Source organism: Symphodus melops (assembly GCF_947650265.1).
Source record: "Symphodus melops genome assembly, chromosome: 5".
NCBI lineage: Eukaryota > Metazoa > Chordata > Actinopteri > Labriformes > Labridae > Symphodus > Symphodus melops.
In genome coordinates this window covers 25,061,042-25,083,092 of record NC_136695.1, presented here as the reverse complement: position 1 = coordinate 25,083,092, position 22,051 = coordinate 25,061,042, and the positions used below count along the sequence as shown (strand labels likewise).

General features: G+C 42.8%; 1 protein-coding gene across 1 annotated transcript; it reads left to right on the top strand.

Moving 5' to 3' along the window:
• Positions 1 to 16,898: 16,898 nt before the first annotated feature.
• Positions 16,899 to 20,389, top strand: pou3f1 (POU class 3 homeobox 1). Its single transcript, XM_079342887.1, has one exon. It carries the CDS (start codon positions 17,073 to 17,075, stop codon positions 18,198 to 18,200), a length of 1,128 nt encoding a protein of 375 aa, XP_079199013.1. The 5' UTR covers positions 16,899 to 17,072; the 3' UTR covers positions 18,201 to 20,389.
• Positions 20,390 to 22,051: the final 1,662 nt, after the last annotated feature.

Here is a 22,051-nt window from a genome sequence, read left to right as displayed (position 1 = left end):
AGCATTGATAAGAAAAATTAGCATAAAAACCTAAGTGGTGCACAACGAGACAGTGGACATAAATGAAAAGGCTCTGCTGCCATAAATCCGAACTGTAAACACAAATATATATGACTCACACACGCAATGCAGAGACTTCCTCATCTGCTGACAAAGAAATGACCCGAAAGCATATGTACACATAACTGCTTCATCCTTACTTTTGCTTTTTGTGAGTTCCCGCAGAGCCGGCCCTCCACTCATAGCACGGAGCAGGAAGTTTTAATGGTAAATCAACAAAGGGCCGACATGAAAGAAAGGCTAGCTTTCCAGTTTGCAGGGTGAAGAATTATTCATCAGCACTGTAGTGTTGCACTGCAGGCGAAAATCCTGCAGCAGCGCTCCATTTTAATTGCCAGAAAATGACTGTAAATGATACAGAGAGCGAGGGAAGAGAAGGGGGGGGAAAAGAGAGGAGACAGAGGCAGGGAGAAAGGAAAAAGAGAGTTGGAATTGAAGGTATAAAGAACAGAGGGGGGAAAAGGACACACACACTCCTCCACCAACAGCTGCCCCCCAAATTGAAGGCCATGGTGATAAAAAGCTATGTGGCAATCAGAGAAGTAGAGTGTCCCCCCCCCCCCCAAGCAGCCTAAAAGAGAGATAGTGAGGGGAGAAAAAAGGGAGAGGAGGGCGAGGGGAGCGCCATCAAAAAAGGAGTGGTGGGATTAGGTCTGAGAGAGAGTTTACTACGCTCTTTTTGTGCGCCGAACCTGCAGGATTAGAGATAACAAATGTTAGCCGAGGACGGGCACCTGCTGTGAGCCGAGGAGGAGGAGGAGGAGGAGGAGGAGGAGGAGGTGAAGAGGAGGAGGAGGAGAGCAGAGAAGAGCTAACCCACTAAAACAGCAGAATGAGCTTTTGTGGCTCCCGTGCAGAATTAGAGAAAAAGAAGGCTGGAGAGGGAGAGAGAGAGAGAAGAGAGGATAAAAAGGGAGGGAGCGCAGGGGCAAGGAAGTGAATGGAACGGGTACAAAGTAAATTTGTAATTGTCAAACAGATGAAGGAGCGGAGATTTTGTGGAAGAGTAAACATTGAACTTGCTAATCTGTGGACCTCAAAGCCCGAGCTGCTCACAGCGACTGTAACGCTGTTGTCAGTGTGCGTTTCTGTTTCCTCGAATCGCACGGCCCCTGTAAATCCCAAGATCAAACTTCCTATATAAGCAAATAAAAAATAAATAAAGCAAAACAAATTTTCTAACTTTTTCTAGGAGTTTCTTGGTTTTTATCGTTCCCTCTTGCTGAGCCCTACGCACATCCTCGCCATCTATTTCTGCCAATTTCTTGCTGTTTGGGTATGTGTGTGTCTTAAAATTGCTGCTGGGGCCTGGGGACCTCCCAGCCCTGCGCTCTGCCGTGACCCCAGCCACAACAAGCACTCAGACTGGTCAATCAACAATTAAAACCCTGTCTGTAGCCACTAACTCAATTCAACCACTCAGCTTAGTGCTCCACTAGAGCCGAGGCACCCAGACAGAACCGAGACAGCCTCGGCAGCATTGACCTCCTCAGATACACGGTGGTCAGAGCGGGTGTGGTCACTCCTACACAGCCTTACACATGCATGTATGGACCTCATGAGAGGTGTATCGAACAAATGATTCCCCAAAGGCAGGAAGGCAGGATGCACATGTGAAGCAGCGGGCCTTCAGGCCTGGCCTGGACAAAAAGGTCAAGACCTCTCGCTCACACCTGCTCTTAAACCTGAGGGTTTAACCCTGCTTAGCGTCCAATAGCAAAATTGACCTTTTCGCAAGTCTATCTGAAGGCATTTACTGTAGTGGCCTGTCCATGAAGAAAGTCTCTGTGTGTGTGTTTGTCTTTGTGATTCAACTTTGTGTATAGACTGACAGAAATTCAGAGGTAAAAAACACATTTGCTCAAGCAATTTAAAAATGTGTGTGAAAATAAATGCAAACCACATGAAACATGAATATTTTCTTTTAAACTCCCTGATACTCTTTTGCTATATTCACACATGCCCAACATTACTGAAAATTCCCAGAAACGTTCAGGGTTGAGCTGCACTCAAACATACAACATTTTCAGCACAACTTTATTGGGATTTCTTCCAGCCAGCCCCTGAATAAGATTTCTGCATAAAGTTGGGTTGAGCAGGTGACCAGTTAGCAGACTGGGGTGATGACATTTATATTTATATAATCTTGGTGCGTGTAATGAATCAGCCCTGTTTTCTGCTCACCAGCAGTGTAGGTTATTGTTCGACTGGAGCCACACACCACCAGGAGACGGAGTTTTGTTCAATTAAATCTTTTATTTTAACATATATTACTCTTCAGTTGAACTGCTGATTGCCATGGTTCTAAAGGAAAAATAAATGAATTCATTACAGTATTTATTCAAACAAATCATATGCACAATCTTCAAATTAAGTACTTCAGTTGTCTAATAATTGTCAGTCAAATAATAAATGTCATTCCTTTAAACAATCCAAATTAGAAAGAAATCTTTTACTCACATTGGTCGTGGTCAAAAGACACATGGCAAACAGCAGTCCATTATAGAAATGTTTGTGAACAAAAAGGAAGAAGAGCTTCTTCTGACCCCTATTTATAGGTGAGGAGGGTCTGACCTTTACAACTATAAACTGCAAGGTGTCTCCTTGTGGTGTGGAGGGGAATTGATCTGCAGTTTCTTACAGCCGCCCCCGGATTTGTGTAGCAAATACGTTTTACTTTGTTCCTTCATCCAGGACTTCAGGGAGTGAGATTAATCTTGAAACAGGGCGTGTGTATTCTCGACCCTGAATTATTACCTTTGCACTGCGAACGTTTCCATCCCTACCAGGGTAGGTTTCAGATATCCTTCCAATAGGCCATGATGCTCGTGGATGTTGGGGGTCAACTATCAGTACTACCTGACCTGAATTCAGGTTCTCCTTGTCAGTCTCCCATTTTTGTCTGGTTTGAAGATTTGGTAGGTAGTAACGAATAAAGGCTGTCCAGAAGTTGTCAGCTAAGATCTGACTGTGCCGCCACCTTCTCCTGCCAAGGAGTTCACTTTTGCAGTATATTGCTTGAGGAAGAGAAGAGTCTGGCCGCCCCATCAGCAACATATTTGGAGTAACTGGATTAGGATCAGAGGGATCAGAGGAAATATATCCGAGAGGTTTTGAATTCAGAATGCCTTCTACTTCAATCAGCACTGTGTGTAGGACTGTCTCTGTTACTGCCTGGTTTCCCAGTGCGACACGGAGTGCCATTTTTATTGATTTTATCTCTCGTTCCCAGCTTCCGCCAAAATGTGGGGCTGATGGAGGATTGAATTGAAAGTGAACTTGTGCATGGGCCAGTTCCTGCTTCAAGTCCGGTGCCATGTCCTGAAAGGCATTTTGTAACTCGGCCTCTGCTGCTCTGAAGTTAGTCCCACAGTCAGAGAGGAGTTCGTGCGGTTTCCCTCTGCGGGATACAAATCTTCTGAAGGCCATTAAGAAGGAATCTGTGTCCATACTGTCTAGAAGCTCCAGATGTATACAACGTGTTGTTAAGCATTTGAAGAGTATTCCCCACCTCTTCTCTGTGCGGCGGCCAATCTTAACCATGAAAGGCCCAAAACAGTCCATGCCTGTGGACCAGAAAGGGGGTTTAAACAGTCTTAGACGAGCTGGAGGAAGGTCTGCCATTTTGGGGATGACTGGATTAGCTCTCCATCTCTGACATTCTTTGCACTGATGTTGATGTTGGCGGATGGCTTGACGAGCACGTAGGATCCAGTACCTGCGTCTTATTTCTCCCAGGACCCGCTCAGGGCCTGGGTGGAGCAGTTTCTCATCAAAATGTTTGATAATGAGTTTGGTTATGGGATGTTTTGGATCCAATATAATTGGATGGATATTGTCAGGGTCAAGGGTCTCCACTCTTCGAAGTCGTCCTCCGACTCTGATGAGACCAAGATCTGGGTCATATTCAGGAGACAGTGGGAGTAGTTTGCTACTCTTTGGTATGAATTTACCAGCTTTGAGGTTGTTGAATTCCTCTGCGAAACATTCTGACTGCGCCCTTTGCAGAAGATGCCTTTCTGAGTCTATGTAGCATTGGGCTATGTTTGTGGTTTTATCTGCTGTACCATAGAGCTGATCCTTTGTCTCATTTACCAGATCCTCCCAGCTGTGGTAACTGCTCAAATCTCGGAGATTTATGTCATCTGCCATTACTGTACCGCAGAACATGGACTTTCTCAGCTCCCCAGCAGTTTCTAAATCAGCTGGTACACAGGGATTGGCTGGCCAACAACTAGGGTCAAGCGAGAGGAATCGAGGGCCTTGACTCCACCTATTTTGCTGAGAAAGCTCAAGGAGGGTTTTGCCTCGTGTTAGGTCATCAGCTGAATTACTCTTTGAATCAACATATTTCCAATTTCTTGGGTCAGTTAGGGTCTGAATCTCAGCTATTCTTGTGCCAACAAACACCTTGTACCGACAGGAGTCAGATGTTAACCATGATAGGACTGTGGTCGAATCTGTCCAAAGGGTTACTGACTGGATTGGAATGGTGAGTTCAGAACTGAGAAGGTTAGCCAGCTGAGCTCCAGATAGAGCTGCACATAGTTCGAGGCGAGGGATGGATAGCTGGCGTTTAGGGGCTATACGAGACCTGGCCATGATAAAGCTGATCTGGGTTTGACCATGGTCGTCCTTAGTCTGAAGGTAGGCCACTGCACCATACACTCGCTCAGAGGCATCGCAGAATACATGCAAATGGATTTCATTTGTCGCTGCATTTGTACAAGGAGGCAGATAACAGCGCGGGAAGTTAATGTCGGGCAGATTTCGAAGCTCCAACTCCCATGCTTGCCATTTCTCCAACAAGCTCTTGGTTTTGATAATGCTATCCCATCCTCTTTCCTGCTTCCACAGATCCTGTACTAGGATCTTTGCACGGGTTGTGAAGGGGGTCAGGTAGCCTAAAGGATCATATTGGCTTGCAAGTACCTTGTAAATATTTCTCATTGTAGGTTGATGGTAGGTGATGGATCTGTTCTTATAGCCCAGCCTGTCAGTGAGACAATTCCATTGGAGGCCTAGTGTCAGCTCTTTGGGGTCTTCATTTCCTGAAAGCCACAATTCACTAGTTTTGGACTTTGCATCTGGTGGGAGATGTTTTATTACATTTGGATCATTACTTGCCCATTGTCTGATGTCAAACCCACCATCAGCCAGTAGTGGTCTCATCTTATTGATGAGTGACATGGCTTCTTGAGAAGAAGGGAAACTTTGGAGGCAGTTATCAACATAAAAACAGCGTTGGACAGACTGAAGGACCTCCTCATTTCCATCACAGTGGTCGTTAACATGTTTGTGTACTGCATAAGTCGCACAGCATGGGCTACAGGTTGTTCCAAATGGCAAAACCTGCCATTCATACACAGTAGGCTCCTGGTCAAGCTGCATCCCTCTCCATATGAATCGCAGTAAAGATTTGTCCTCATTCAAAAGGTGTACTTGATGGAACATACTCTTGATATCTCCACAGATCGCTATTGCTTGTTGGCGGAATCTTAATAGGACTCCAATGAGAGAGGGACCTAAGGTTGGGCCAGGCAGAAGACATTTGTTCAAATTCTGTCCCATGTATTCAAAGGAGCAGTCAAAGACCACTCTGTGTTTGTTGTTATGTTCAACCATGTGGTGTGGAAAATACCAAGTTTCTTGTGGCTGGTCAACCTGCTCATGGGGAATCCGTTGGACAAAGCTGGCCTCCACGAGCTTGTTCAGTTCCTCTTGGTATTTTTCTGACAGTTTTGGATCTTTGGACAGACGCCTTTCTGTTTGGTGGAGGCGTGGCAGTACAGCTTCCTTTGGGGCTTTAAAGACAGGAATGTTAGGGGCTCTTAGCAGTGGAGTGGCATAGCGCATTACACCATCTATGTCTACTCTAATCGTCTTAGACTGGAGTAGATCAAGAGCTAGCTTATCTTGCTTTGACCTCGTGGCTGTTTTTTCACTCACATGGGGCAACATGTCAATTTGCCAGAGTTTTTCAACATTTTTGAGTAGTTCACTTTTCAGGCAAGTAAGAGTGCAGTAGTTTTGGGTTGGAAGTAAGCTGGCTGGCCCCTGGAGAGCCCATCCCAGTTTGGTGTGTACTGCCAATGGACCACCTGGTGGTCCCACACATATTGGCTCAGTGGCTGTAATAAGGTGAGCATAGTCTGAGCCAATGAGGACAAGAGGGCGAGCATGATCAATTGGCTGTAATGGAATACCTTTAAGATGGTGATATCGCTCTTGAAGTTGATTCACAGGGTAGGTGTGCTCCGACAGTCCAAGATTTCCTGCAGTGAATGCTCCAATGATAACATGCCTTTGAGTTGGCTGGTTTACAGGGGAAATTTCAAAAGATACAGAGGCTCCTTTAACCTGCACTACATCCTGTCTAACTGTACGGAGTGAGATGGTTCTAGGTTGAGTTCTAAGGCCCAGGCATTGGACCGCTTGAGGGAGAAGAATAGATCTATCTGCACCATCATCAAGGATTGCATGAGTAACAAGGGTTCTTTCGCCGTTGTGAAGGCAGACATTGACTACTTTCAACATGACTCTATGGGAATGGTTGGGTTGGTCCATATAAAGAAGCTCTGAGGGAGATGACGTTAACATCACAGTGGCTGCTTTGGTTGCGTTGAAGTCATGGAGAATAGTCAGGTGAACTTCTTTACAGATGTTACATGGCCTCTTTAAGGTGCATTTGTCCATGTTGTGCATTCTCCCACATTTAGTGCATCTATCCTTCTCTCTGATCCATTTCAAAATGTCATCTTTGGAAAGCTGTTTGAAGTCTGTGCATAAACCTAGGAAATGGTCTCTGACATTACAGTAGGGACAGTAGGGCAGAGGTTTATCATTTACCTTCACTTTGGTGTTGAGTCCATGTATCCTGTCCTTCGTTGACATTGTTGATGAGTAGACAGTGGAGACCTGTCTAGGGGGCTGTCGTACCTTCCTTGTTTGCGGGTTTTCCTGTTTGTGAAGTTCAACAGCTCTTTCTGATATTCGTTTGGCTCTCGATTTTGACTGTAGCCAGGTTGAAAGGTCAAGGAGGGAGTATGTTTGGTTGGCCTGTCCAGTCAGTATGCCACGGTGGATACAGTGCTCAACAAATCCATCTCTGTACTGCACAGGGAGTTTACTGAGGAGTCTGTCAACATGAGATCCACATCTTAGTTCAGAGCCATCAGGACCTTCTAAGGACAGCAGCATTCCTACTAGAGCATGCACAGAAAGGGAGAAATCATCAAAGGCTTCTACATTACCAATGTGAATAATGTGAGAGTTTAAGATTGCTCCAATTTCACTCTGAACTAGCAGCCTTGGCTGACCATATTTCTCTTGGAGTGCTAGGAGAGCTGTGGAATATGGTCTTGGATCATGCATGCTGGATCTGGCCAATTTGTGGGCTCCTGGGTGCTGAAGATGATCTAAGAGGATCTGATATTTATACTGCTCCGTAAGATGTGGGTGACTTCCAAGGAGGTTATCAAGAGCCATTTTCAGGAGGGCAAAATCACTTTCCCGACCACTTTTAAACACAGGAAGTGATGGCCTTGGTATTCCATAGGCAGAAGCAATAAACAGATCCATAATATTGGGCATTTGACCTTGTAAGGGTGCAGATTGTGGCTCCTGGGATAACACCACTGGCATTGTTGGTAGACTGTTAGGGCAAGTGGGCTGCTTGGTACCAGGCATGGGCTCTGTATAATTAGTGGTTTTGACAGGAACTGGAGGTGCAGGCAATGGTCGAGTAAACAGAGCTGAGTGGGTCACCTTAGTATGTTCACTGGGAAAGGGTGTAACATGGACAGAGGCAGCAGAGATGGACAATGGTTCAACTTCACTAGCAACTGGGGCTGATGAGGGAGAGTCAGCATACATGAAGTTTGAGGGGGCAGGAGTGAAAATTCTGGAGGGAGGTAAATCATAAAAGGAAGAGGTGGCTCCATTTCCTCGAGGAGAATGGAGAGTCTGGGGAGCATGTGAAAAGGCCCCTCCAGTCTGACCGTCTTCAAAGAGATTCTGTTTCACAAAACTAGAAACGAGCTGTGCTGACTCAAGGTCCTTTTCTTTAATACGAATTCTTCGGTTCATGTCAACTTGTCTGACAATTCTCCCTCTCTCCTTATGTGCTTCTTCCTGCTTCTGCTGAGCAGCTTTGGCTTTCTCATCAATTAATTTACACTGTTCATCAAGCTCTGAATCCTCCTGTCTTTGTCTTTTAAGCTCCTCCAACTCGTCCCTTACTTCCTTCTCCTTGAGAATGCTGGCTTGAAGATCGCTCAAAATTGAAGATCGGCTACTCCTGGAATGCATACTACTCCGAGAGCTTACAGGGAAACTAAAGGCTGACTTGGAGTGATGAGTCTTCTTGATGTGTGAACTATGTGAGCCATGGGACAGTGTGGAGGCCTTCTGCTTGGGCATGTCAACTCCATAATAATCAGGGGGTTGTCTAATTCTTTTAGGTCTAGCCCCAGGGTCCTGTGTTATGGACCTTGTAAGAGGTTTAGCTGATAATTTACAAGTTTCTGATGGTAAAGGGACTTCTTCAGGATAGGTTGGCAATAATGGCTCAGATAAGTGGCTAGGCTCGGTTTGTTGAGTTGGTTGAGATGGATTAGATGATTCTTGAGACAATTCGGGGGTGGCCTCATCCTTGTGAGGCTGGGTTAAGTCTGCTACACCTTGGGCTCCATCCGTGTGCTCAATAGAAAGAGCCTGGCCTTCATCTGTGAGTTCATCAGTCTCCTCCATTCCAGCAGTCTATCTCTCAGAAACTTAAGGTCACTGTGTGGAGTGTGGCTCAGTCTCCGGCTCGAAGGACCATTTGTAGGTTATTGTTCGACTGGAGCCACACACCACCAGGAGACGGAGTTTTGTTCAATTAAATCTTTTATTTTAACATATATTACTCTTCAGTTGAACTGCTGATTGCCATGGTTCTAAAGGAAAAATAAATGAATTCATTACAGTATTTATTCAAACAAATCATATGCACAATCTTCAAATTAAGTACTTCAGTTGTCTAATAATTGTCAGTCAAATAATAAATGTCATTCCTTTAAACAATCCAAATTAGAAAGAAATCTTTTACTCACATTGGTCGTGGTCAAAAGACACATGGCAAACAGCAGTCCATTATAGAAATGTTTGTGAACAAAAAGGAAGAAGAGCTTCTTCTGACCCCTATTTATAGGTGAGGAGGGTCTGACCTTTACAACTATAAACTGCAAGGTGTCTCCTTGTGGTGTGGAGGGGAATTGATCTGCAGTTTCTTACAAGCAGATTCTTCTCTACTCTTTTGTCGTGGGGGACAAATGTGAACAAGCTGCTCAGGAAGATTTCAGGGGCCGGCAGTCTGAAATTTTCTAAAAAAAACTTTCAGGAGTTCATGTGTGAAAACAGCTTTACATAACCCAACTGATTAAACAAGCACTTCAATGACAGAGACAATAAAAAAGGGGGAAAACATGAAAACTGCTTTAACAGCCACTGAAACACACAAAAAGGTCTTTGACAAACACACACACACACACACACTCGCATGCTTCACTCACCCCATATGTTGCCCTTTTTTTCTGTTTCATCATTCACTCACTGCTTGTGAAAAAAAGAGGAAGACTTGGAAATGTAATATAAAAACAAAAGCCAGAGAATAACTGCAGGGGCTGGTAAACGAAGCATAAAGACCCCGAGTGACCGAGGGGAATTATTTGGCTCCATTAAGCAGGCATTAACATGAATTACTATCTAATTAAAATTAAACAGCTCATTAATAACTTTGCGTTGGGGCCTGAGTGTGGAAGTTCTCTGGAGTGTGTGTGTCTGAAGTGTGTGTATGAGAGAGAGAGAGAGAGAAAGAGAGAGAGAGAATAGCTGTGTTGTGTCGTGGCCAAGAGAGAAATCAAGTGGGATAAAACTAAGCAGCTGCCCCGGAGGAAAGTCAGGGCCTGAGAGGTCGCACCTGTGGAACAAAACAACTAATCTGATAGGCCAAATGCTAAGAAGATGTTTCCCGCTTAATAAAGTTAACTTTATTCACCGTTTAATTCTTTAACAGCAGAATCTGTGTAAAAAAGAAGTCAGCACTCCTTTGAAAGAGGTGAAAGTGCTAATAATAAAATCTACCTTCTTTTATATCATATTGGAGGCCCTATGTTTCCTTCGCTTTCTTACGCCTTTCCTTCATTTTCTCAACTCGTCCTGCTCTAAATCCTGGAACTTCAGTCTACACAAGATGTACGGTTTGACCCCTTCTTTATGAAGAGTTAAAGGCTTTATAGAAGGTTGTTGGGGGAAACAACCTCCAGGGTGTGAGGCCTTACACAAACACATGAGTTGCCACTGACAAGTTGAAACACAAAGGTGTCGAAGAAGTTGTGTTAGAAAGCTGAGGAGAAAAAGACTTCGACCTCAACATCACAGAGTTGTTTTCATTAAACAGCTGAAAGGTGATAACGTTGTTCTAACGTCTTATTTTTGCCTAATGAAGTTCTTTGTGCTCTCTTCTTTAACTGTATAAAGCATTTTGAGTTGCTCTGTGTCTGAATGTCTTTTTAACTTCTTGATTGACAATATTCTGTAGTGTGCTGCAGTTTTTTTTTCCTCGGATGGGGAAGAGATGACTCTCCTGACTCTTCTGTCACTAATTGGCTAATACACACTAACTATACAAGTGTAGTCTTACATGACGCCGTTTATAACAGAGGCTAATCTTAAAGAAGATAACTTTGTGAGTACAGTATACCCACTTCTTCAGGCACCATTACACCACTGACATAACACCCTGAAGATTTCACTTCATGTCTCCAAGATGCTTTATTCTGTCATTCCTGTTTGTGACTGTTTTCCATCAATGTTATTTTCAAGTTTTTTCTGATCATAATTGTGTTTTGTTTTTATTGTTTTTGTCCTTTTTTCTGAGTGGGGGTGGTGAGAGACAGTATGTCAATCACTTTAAGAGAGAAGATAAGAATAACCACAAGCTTGTTTTTTTTTACACATTGTGCAAATGAACCATAAATCCTGACAATGATCACTGATTTGTTTCATTCTACAAAGACATTTTGCAATGCCAATTGTTTTTCACTGTAGTACATTTTCAGTAGTGTAATTTTAGTGTTGCTTGTCGTTGTATGTAAATATACTGATTTTATTTTTTGAAGTTGCAGCAAAGTGTGTCTCTGTCAGGTGAAAGACTTTCCATAAAATACAAGGTTTTTGTTATCATCTGATGAGAAATATCTGTTCTTTACCATTTAATTAAAGGTCATCCCTCACTTAAAGTCAAAGAACTAAAAAAGAAAAGGTCCACATGTTCTCTACATCATTCAAACTAATAAGTGATACAGACTCTCTCAAACACACACACAGACATGAATTTATGCTGTGATGTTTCAATTTCACTCTGAAGTAAAAAGGGTAAAGATGCTGAAATGGAGCTAAGCAGAGTCATGAACAACAAGGCAGACCATACAAGGCAACATGTTTGCACTTTTACAAATTGACAAGTCTTGTGAGACACGTTGACTCACTCCTTCTGCAGGGCCTGCTGGGTCGCGGCCTCTGTGTCTGCAAGCCGCTCAGCCTCGCAGGGTCTGTCAGGAGGACAGGAACAGAGAGAAAGAAAATGAGAGAGGGTCAGAAGTCCAAGATCATCATGTTAGGGGTGTTTTCATCATCTTAACAAGCAGATATCAGAGGAGAGGAGAGTGCGGAGGTATAGGAAGGGTTGCTGAAGATGTATGGTCATAATGCGGAGGAACGCCACCTGTAACCTACAACCTGAAGTGACTTCACCGTTCTATAAAAAATGCATTATCAGCACTGAGACACCAAAAACTTTTAAGTCTTAAATCAGGTTTACAAAAGTCGCTCACTCTGTGTGTTTTGATAAAGCCACCAGGTCGAAGAAAAGAAGAGCTCAACAGCAGAAAAAGGTGAAGGAATAATGACAGATAGTCCTCAGAGATGTTCGGCGAATAACAGCGAGTGAGGGATAGGAAGTTAGGCCTCAAATGTATGCCAGTGCATGCATCAACCAACTCCTTCCTCCTCTCCCTCCTCCTCCCCCTCATGGCCAGGAGCTGTTTACCTCTCTATCAGCGGTGCTCTCTAAAAGCAGGGACCCCATCCATATTCACCGGCCTCAAATTCCTCTGCTTATCTCCCCCCAACCCTTGAAAACCCTCCCCGTGTTCCTCTCTGCACATACATACATACATAAACACGTCTTTATGGAGGCAAGAGGCAAACGCGCAGGGGCAAGGAGGGGGTCGGGGATAAGAATCACCTTGAATTCAAAGCAGAGGATTGTGGGTCCTCGGTGGGCAGACGGACAGGCGGACAGCCACACAGGCCGGTGTGACACACAAAACCACAAGACAGCTGGAGGGAGGCTTTAAGGGGATGGGAGCAGGTGTGTGCACTAGGGTCCGTTGGTATTTCAGGGGATTTGGAAAAGTGAGGTGCGATGCTTATGGAATTGCATGGTGTTACATGATATGCATCATTAGGTGAATGGTGTGTGTATACAGGTTGTGTTTCTGCATATCTGTGTGGCAATGTCTGCTACAAATGTAGACCTTCCACCTCATGGAATGACTATTTAATATTTGTTAGTATAAGTGATGTCATGTAAATTCAGACGTATTTATTTTGAAGTTTTTAAAGGAGATCTCTCTTAAGGACAACTCTGAAACACTCTTACACCTTATCTGACTTAAGAAATGTTTCTTTAGCCACTTGACATGTTATTGAGAAATGTAATTGGATTATCTGTTATTCCCAACATGGAGTGCATGGACAGATCACTTGTGATGCTGGCTGCTTTGAAAGTGGGAGCAGGAGTCTGGCTGATAAGAGTTGAGAGTATAAGTGAGGGCTCAAAGAGTGCTCCAACAGAAGCAGGGACACATGGAGTAAGGGGAGGGGGAACCGGTGCCCCGTTCCTCCACAAGCTGCGTTGTTTTGGGGATTGAAGTTGGGAACTCTCTCCACTACTAATTGCGCGCTGGTGCCTTTCATGAATATTCATCCTGGCGCGTTCAGACCCCGCCTAATTAAGCCGCGAGATAGAGGAAGAAACTCGCACCTTTTACCACAAGAGAAGCGCCCCCCCCCCTCTCTTCCTCCTCCCTTTAAATCGTGTTCTCAGGGGGATGCTGGCAGAATAGCCCAAGTTCATTAGCCAAAAAAAGAAAGGGAAAAAGTTACCTGAAAAGCACGGGACGATTTGGTCTTCAAAATAAATGGGCAAACACATTTTTTTTGTGTTGCATATTTAGTGCCTATTACGCATGTCTATCAAAAGACGAAAAAAGGAAAAGTGAAAACGAAATACAATTATCTGATTGAGTGAGCTGGTGGATATTATTCCAGTCGCTGTAGTTTGGGGGGTGCATCACATGAATTTTAAAATCTAAACATAGCTCGTGGCAGGTCGAAATGTCCCCCCCTGGAATTGAGAAAGACTTGTATTTAACATCTTCTATGAGGCTGTTTTCAGAGCGTTGGGGTATTCGACTCTTTCAGGTGAACCTGTGGAAATAAAACTTAATTTCGATATTATTTTGTCTTGAATATTTATATGAAAGCACTAAAATACCGAGTTCATAAATCGTATACGTGTCAGGTTTTTAAATTGTAGTTTAACTACGGGCACAGCTTGCCATTGTCTGTTTTTATGCACAATTGATATCTTAAAGAAGAGTACACAAATGTTGTGACATGATTTCACAATTCTCCTCCAAAGTATTTGCCATGTTTGAGTTTGTCTTTTCTTTCCTTATTCTCAGAGAATGAAGGAAGAAAACTTGTTTCATTGAAGGGTCGTTGGGTTCCTATTTGTTGAGGCCCTGCATGACAATAACTGCTGCATATCAAGCAGACTGTTGGGAAACATTAACACAACATAAAACCATAAATAAATAAAAAAAACACTTCTAAATTAGAGCAACAGAACGATATATCACTGGATTTAGCAAAATAAAGTTAACAAAAAAGTTTTTCAAATTTAAAATGTTTGATAAGAAAATCGTTCCTGTGTTAAGTTTCCTGTCTGTGTTTTTTTGTTATTTTTAATGTCTCTTATTAATTTTCAGGTTTTTTGGGGGAAGGCATTGCAGAAAAGAAAGTGAAAATAAATCAGATCTCTGTGTTGTCAGGGTGGTACAAAGGAGGACTTGTGCACACACTTTTTCTGGTTAGAAAAAATGGTCAACCAACTTCCTCGACACGCTCTCTGCGGTTAATACTCAGAGTGCCTCATAATTTCTCTTTTTTACATTGTAAAAGCCATCATATCGTGCTCATTTCCAGCTCGCTCTTCCTGTACGGCCTGTCATTCACCACCAACTTTCTGTGTGATCTCTTTCATCGCGCGCACCATGGAAACCTCGTACGTCCTGGCAAAAATGCACCTCAGCGCACACAAGGCCATATTCTTTTGCAAAAAGGGGCCAGAGCATCTGGATCTTTCTTTTCCAGCAGCTCCTCGCTGGCAGGGCAAAGCACAAGACTGGCTCTGTGTAGCAGAAACCACTGCTTTTTATAGACTGCGGGACAAGAATGAGTGAATGGCGAACGCATCTTCATTAAGTGAGAGCTGCATGGAGCTGCGGTGACACACAGACTCTGAGGTCTCTAAGGAGTTTGAGACAGTGACAATAAGAAATGCCCTGGCTTCGAGCTCACATTAATGAGATGCATTACAAAAGCATTGTCCATCACTGTCTTACAAGTTGTCTTACATGATTGTTTTCTGGTATATTTTAGAAAGTTTAATTACAAAATAAAATGTTTACTTCACTTAATAAATATTGTTATTTAAATAATGCGATTAAACAGGAGCATTTACTCACATATTATTATTTGAGATTTACTGATAACGCAATGTTCGCTAAATGTAAATTAATATTCATAATTGTATTTGTTTTCACACTAATTCAAGTAAAAGTGCAGGCTGAAAATGTCTATTACGTAAACAGATCATTATCATCATATATTATATTATTATTAGTTTGTTTGACAAGAAACGGGCTTAAAATGACGCGCACAAAACTCGCGCGCATTTTCTCACTCATCCCAAATATATATATAAAGGCTGGGTGGACAAAAACCACGCCTTTTAGGAGGTGATGACGAGCACCTGTGACCCCGGCACAATATTTTGCGCGTGCGTGCGTGCGTGCGTGCACACACACACACACACACACGCATACTCACTCGCTCTCTGTCCCTCTCTCTCTCTCTCTCTCTCTCTCTCTCTCTCTCTCACACACACGCACACACACACACGCACACACACTCCCAGCAACATTGTTACAGCAAGGACGCGGTCACAGCAGAAGGGAGACAACTCACCTTTTAGTCTTGAAGTCCCGGATTAAAATGAACAGCACAGTTGAGTCGTCCTGTAAATAGAAATAAAATAGTCGCGTGGGGGAAGATGACAACAAAACAAACACGCTGCAGAGATAAAAAGGCAAAACACTGCTTTCAGGTAAATGATGAAAATGGGACTGTTGCGCGTGAAAAACCTTCCAAAACGGTCCTGTTTTAGAAGGAGTGGAACATGCGCCTGATTGCAGAGTTTTAGGCGAATGGAACGGGAGAGATGTAAGATTTGTTTAAAGCCCCGCATTTCCATTTAAGAACGTGATTGTGTTTGCAAAGATCCCTTTCAATCTTCGCATCTCCCCCCCTCTCTCTCTCTCTACCCCTCAGCGTCTCTGAGGCTGCTTTGCAATTCATAGAATTGGTAATTTGCTATTGGGACAAAACGTGAAGGGAAAAATAATCAGATCAACCGGGAGAGGTAGTGAGGAAGGAGCCAGGAGGAAGAAACACAGGGGTTCTCTCTCCAAGTTGCTGCTTAGTAAAAAACAAAAATGCTTCGAGAGGTAAATGATATTAGAGTAAAAACAGTTTTTATTTGTTTGAATTTTCAGGACAGGGAAAATGCAGAACAGCTTTGCAGCACCTTTGCATGTCATTTAAATTCCATTCAAACTGCTCCGTGATAAATTATCACTATTATGATTTGCACTTAACAGCTGATATACTGAATGATGAGAACGAATAGTATGTGATATATGTCACCTGCAAACGTGTGTGTGGAGAGGAGATGAGAGAGATAGAAAGGAAAGGAGAGAGAGAGTGTGTGTAGCTATCTTGGCCTATCATAACTAAGTGGGTGGTGATGATGAGGTCATACAACATTGAAAATTACCGAGACAATACAAATAAATGACACACGCGGAGGCTTTGAAAAAAGAGCAAATGCTTTCAAATTTGTCACACATTTACAGCAGCGTTCACGCACGCACGCACGCACGCACACACACACACACACACACACACACATATCAGAGCGTTTTATTTACACGCATCTAGTTGAGTGGGTGTCTGCAGATCTGCAACATCACAGCCTGATAATCTATTTAAAATGAAGAGTGCTATAATCATCAGTGACCTATTATAAAGGTGCACGGGCGTGTGTTTGAAAGTGCATCTGTGCGTAGCAAAAGAGGGGGGGGGCATCCTTAAAAAAAGATCCCCGTACTCCCCCACGTGGTTATTTGCAAAACAACCGATCCAAACTCCTGGAAACCGAATCATACCCGCTGCTGCAGGACGGTTAAGCTTCCTGAGAGAGACTTGGAGAAAGAAATCTAACTACAGAAGGGAGGATATCTGTACAGCGCGTAAGTGAGTACTGTAAAAAAAAAAAAAAAAACTCAAAGAGACACTTAATAAATAGAACATATGTTTCTCTATAACATATGTAAGACCGGAGATCCATCCATCCTGTGCGAAAAATGCGCTGTACCATGCGCTGAAGCCCTGCGCCTATTGAATGTGTCCCCAGTGGGCTTGAATCGGAGAGGAGCCAATACAAGCGGAAAGGAGGCGTGTCCTCGCTCTTCCCCAAGACCTCCCAGAGCAGGTTGTTGCGTTTTGGCTCTAAAGCCTGGAGACCTCCGAGGTGCTCGTCAGTTTTCGAAGTAGGAGCCATGGCGACAACAGCTCAGTATATTCCGAGGAATAACTCCTTACCGTCCAACCCGCTCATGCATCCGGATTCGGATAGGATGCACCAGGGGACGACCTACAGAGAGGTGCAGAAAATGATGCACCACGAGTACTTGCAAGGGCTCGCGGCGACCAACACGGGACACCCGATGAGCCTGACGCACCACCAGTGGCTGCCCACGTCCAACACCGACTGGTCCAGCGGCACCCACATCGGACAGCAGGAGCACAAAGCCACCGTGCAGGCGACCAGAGACGACCTGAGCTCCGGGTTCCACCACAGATCTCACCTGGTGCACCAGCAGACACAGGGTGGCCACCATGGCTCGTGGGCGCCTACCACGACCCACCACTTATCCCCACTGTCCCCAGCATCCAACGGCCATCAGTCTCTGGTCTACTCCCAGCCCGGATACACAAACCTCAACGCGATGCTGAGTCCCCAGCCCGGCTCCCTGCATCACAACATGCGGGACCCGCTCCACGACGACTCCGGTAGCCACGACAACCAGATGGAGTCGCCCCAACAAGCGTTCAGCCACCACCAGGACCATTCGGACGAGGACGCGCCCAGCTCCGACGACCTGGAGCAGTTCGCCAAGCAGTTCAAGCAGCGGCGGATCAAACTGGGCTTTACGCAGGCGGACGTGGGCTTGGCATTGGGCACCCTGTACGGAAACGTCTTTTCTCAAACCACAATCTGCAGGTTTGAGGCTCTGCAGCTCAGCTTCAAGAATATGTGCAAACTTAAGCCGCTGCTAAACAAGTGGCTGGAGGAGACAGACTCCAACACGGGCAGTCCCACCAATTTGGACAAGATCGCAGCGCAGGGCAGGAAACGAAAGAAGAGGACCTCCATCGAAGTGGGGGTGAAAGGGGCGCTGGAGAATCATTTCTTAAAATGTCCAAAGCCGTCTGCTCATGAAATCAGCACTTTAGCCGGCACTCTGCAGCTGGAAAAAGAGGTTGTCCGTGTTTGGTTTTGCAACAGAAGACAAAAAGAGAAAAGAATGACACCAGTGGGGGTCCCTCACCCGAATATGGAGGACGTATATTCCCAGGCAGAGACCCCTCCTCTACATCGCACACTACAGAGTCCTGTGCAGTGACTGTTTTCATGAACAATCCCAGCATTTCCGCAGGGGGGAGAGAAAAGGGAAAGGGACTATGGAGTTTACAGTATTTAAGTTTGGCTTTTGTTTTATTTTTTTTTCCTGAGAGAAAAGAGACATGGAAAAAGTTGAGCAAACGAGTTTTGCCCGTAGTATTCGGAGATGTCCAGCAAATAGATGGCAAAGAGGGAAAATGTTCAGAAAAAAATCATGAAAACAGAAAAAAATATTCGCTATTATTGATTCCGTGCGCATTTAAAGTGAAACAAAGATTTATTTACCAAAATTATATGGAGGAGACATGCATATAAAGTAAATTTGATATCCCATGGCTGTTTCCAATGGGGAGTGATTAAATGTGGCATCTCCTCCTGGTGCACCGTGAACTGTTGGCGCTCACCAGAACGAGGTGTTCGCTTGAAAACGATCTGGGGATGAATACTTCTTTTTCAGGCTTAAACGGATTTACCAGATTTCTGAATATTAGTGTATACTTTCCTTGTTATATTAATTGTGATGTTTTGGTTTGGAACTTCTTTAACTTCAGTGTCTCGCTTTATAATTTTTTTTTTGTCATGATTTGTAACTCATCAGAGCAGCCTCCAATGTTCGTTTTTTTTTCTCACTGGGAGTTGATTGTTAGAAAAGTGATGGACATTATGGCACCCGAAAACACTCATAATTTAAAGTCAGACATACTGAAGAAAATATCCAATGCAACAGGACGTAGAAGTCCTGTTTGCATGCCTTAAAAGATATTTAAAGCTTTGCAGCTGACCACGTCGAAATTTTCAAAAAGCACCAGACGCTAAAAGGGAAATTCTAAGAAAAGAAACACGCATTTTCGTCTTCTTTTTTTAGGGGTTATTTGTGTTGAAATGTTTGTTTTCTTCGCATGGAGCACTTATTTTTTTCTTTGATCTTTGTATTGCAATTTAACATTTGTTATAACATGTGTGAGTGGAGCTAATCTCCATGATCTTAAACACAATAAATCCCATGTTTACAGGTTCCTGGTTGTCACCACAGAGCGCTGTCAGCTCACACTGCTTACTGCCTGTAATCCTGTTCAATCCAAACATTTCAAGAGAGATTGGTCAAAACACTGAAAAGTAATAATAACTCAGGTAACTTCAGTGCCCCGTGTCGGAATATCACGCCTGTACATGAATGATTTTTGTTCCTGTGTGTTTAATTTTTGAAATGTTTTAATCTGGTTACAGCCACTCCATGTTCCTTTGTCCCACACATCCATTGTATTATACTTAAAACGCTGGATTCGGAGAAAAGAAAATAAGAATTCCGTCAGAGTAAATAGCGATGAAGGGACTTAACTTAAGATATATTTATTTTTTTTCTGACCTAAAAGGAAATCGAAAAAGAAAAAAAAAACAACAACAGTCATGCGTTATGTGTCATTCCTCGATGCTGGAGCAGTCCAGAAGCCTACAGCAGTGCTATTCAATACTGGAGGGAAAACATTTTTTTTTTCAAGAAAAAAATAATAATAATAAAAAAAGATTTTAGAGAAAATGTTGCCAGGATTATTTCCGATATGTAAATATGTCCAATATGTAAACTTGTATTTGTTCCGAGATATTGTTTTGTTTTTGTTTCTTTCCGGGCAGTTTTGTACACTTACTAATTCCAAGAAGATATTTTAATATGATTTCATTTATGAATCTGACCATTTATATATATATATTTATTTCTTAAACGTGTTTGGAGCTTTTTGTTCAGCTCTGTTAATGGTTATGTTGCAGTGGATTTCAGTCTGTTTCTCTTTTCGTTTACTACATTGGTTGTATGTTGATTGCTAAATGTAGACTGCAAAGTCACATTTATATTTATGTTATAGTAATATTTTATTACTTACATAAAACATATATACAAGAAATGGTCTTTTGTCTTCATTAAGGTCCAAACCACTTGTCTTTTTTGTTGCTGTCTGTTGTAGCATCAGCAGGCAAACAAGATAAACATGATCATAAAGTTTGATGCTGTTCAGCACACCATGTGTTCAGTTTAATAGCAGTGATTGGTTATGTAACAGCAGTCGCTGCTGTGTACATGTGCTGTTAAAGGGGATAGAAAACAGTATTTTACCTCAGGCATTCCCTGCTAAGTTCACAGTTTCTGACGTTGTTCACATCTTTGTGTAAAAATCGCAGTATTAAATTGTGCAATATTAATACGAAACTGCTGTCTTCTTTATTGAGTGGTGGTTTTTAGTTATTATAAGTGCATCATTATCAAATCAGTATTATTAGCCAATATGTGGTGGTGTTATCCGGGTTATTATGAAGTGAAGGTATCCTAAATACAGGCCTAAATTTGAGTCGTCCCCTGCTACGAAACATCAACCATCACTTGTCATGTGTGAAACATTTAAAGGCGGATTGTGACAAATGTTTGATCTGAGACAGAGGAGCCCGCAGGCAGAAATCAGCCTCTTTTCCAACACTGGAGAGAAAAAAACGCACACATAGGTTGAACAAAAACAGCAGGCCCTAATGTTGAATAAGAGGCCTACATTAACAGGCAATAGAATGTGATGTAATTCAGCACATAAATAAATACTCAATCGCTCTATACTATATTTTAGCAATTGTGTAAAAATTAGGCCCCTAGTCTTATCACGGGTCACAGCGTTTCCACAGGTAGGCCTACAATATAATCTAATTTCAGACCGAATTACACTCGGGAAATAGGCTTTAAAGTCTGCATATATTTATTTTACTTATCTTTATATTTCAAATTCACCATAAAAGTTAGAAGTTTAGATATGTTCTAAAATACATTACGACTCTGACAAACGTTAAAAAAAAAAAAAAAAAGCCAAATGTAAGACTGTAAATGGAGCTCAAACTTGTATAGATATTGTTCAGAATTTTCTTTTCAGGTAGAAGATATTATCAGGTAGTTTAAAGTCGAGCCTTTTATATTTTATTAGACCTCTTTCTCAATGAAGGTGTGCGGTAAATCAGACCTGAAGGGGTAACACAAAGTTAGAAGCAGCTTCACTCTCTAAAAAACACCTGATGTTGGAGACAGACATTTGCACTTTAGTCTACTGTAATTAGTTTTTGTGACCATTTTCATGTCTCTTATCAAACATCCTTCAATTCGATCATTCGTTTGTGTAGTTAGATCTGTTTGAAATATTAACTTGTGTGCATAATTGATAAAACCTCACACGTTTAGAAACTAAAAGTAGCAGGAGACAACACAGTCTCACAAACTCGGCTTTCAGTGCTAATAAGAAGTATAGAAAAAGTGGCTTCGCACCGGCTGAGGTGGTCAAAGTGAAGGAGAGAGGCCAACATTATGGAGCAAACCCACTGCCACAGAACAGCGGGACATTGGCGCCCCCCGCTGTTTAAACATGGGTACTGCAGCACCACAGCTACATCACAAAAGCTCTACCTCAAAGTTTGATTGAAAAGATACATAACATCAAAATAAGTCATTTAAATCCTGTTAGCTTTGGTTTTAAAGTCATGACTCATATTTTTATCAAACAAAAAGGCTGCCGCTGAAACATGCAGGGCCATCGCTGCCCCTCCTCTCCACAAACACATCTGCAACTGTACTGACAATTCAACTCTTTGATCAAAACCCACCTTTTACACATGCTTTTAATTGCTTCTAGTGACATTGATTTAGTTCCTTCCATTGTTTTTTTCTGGATGTAAAGTTTGCAAAGAGAGTCTTTGAGCGTTTTGAAAAGTGTTCTATAAACAAAAAGTATTATTATGACTCCACTTCCTCGGTTATTGTAATGTGTGAGTTAAAAACAGATCATTAGTTTTGTTTGATTCCACCACTTATCAAGAGCAAATATGAAA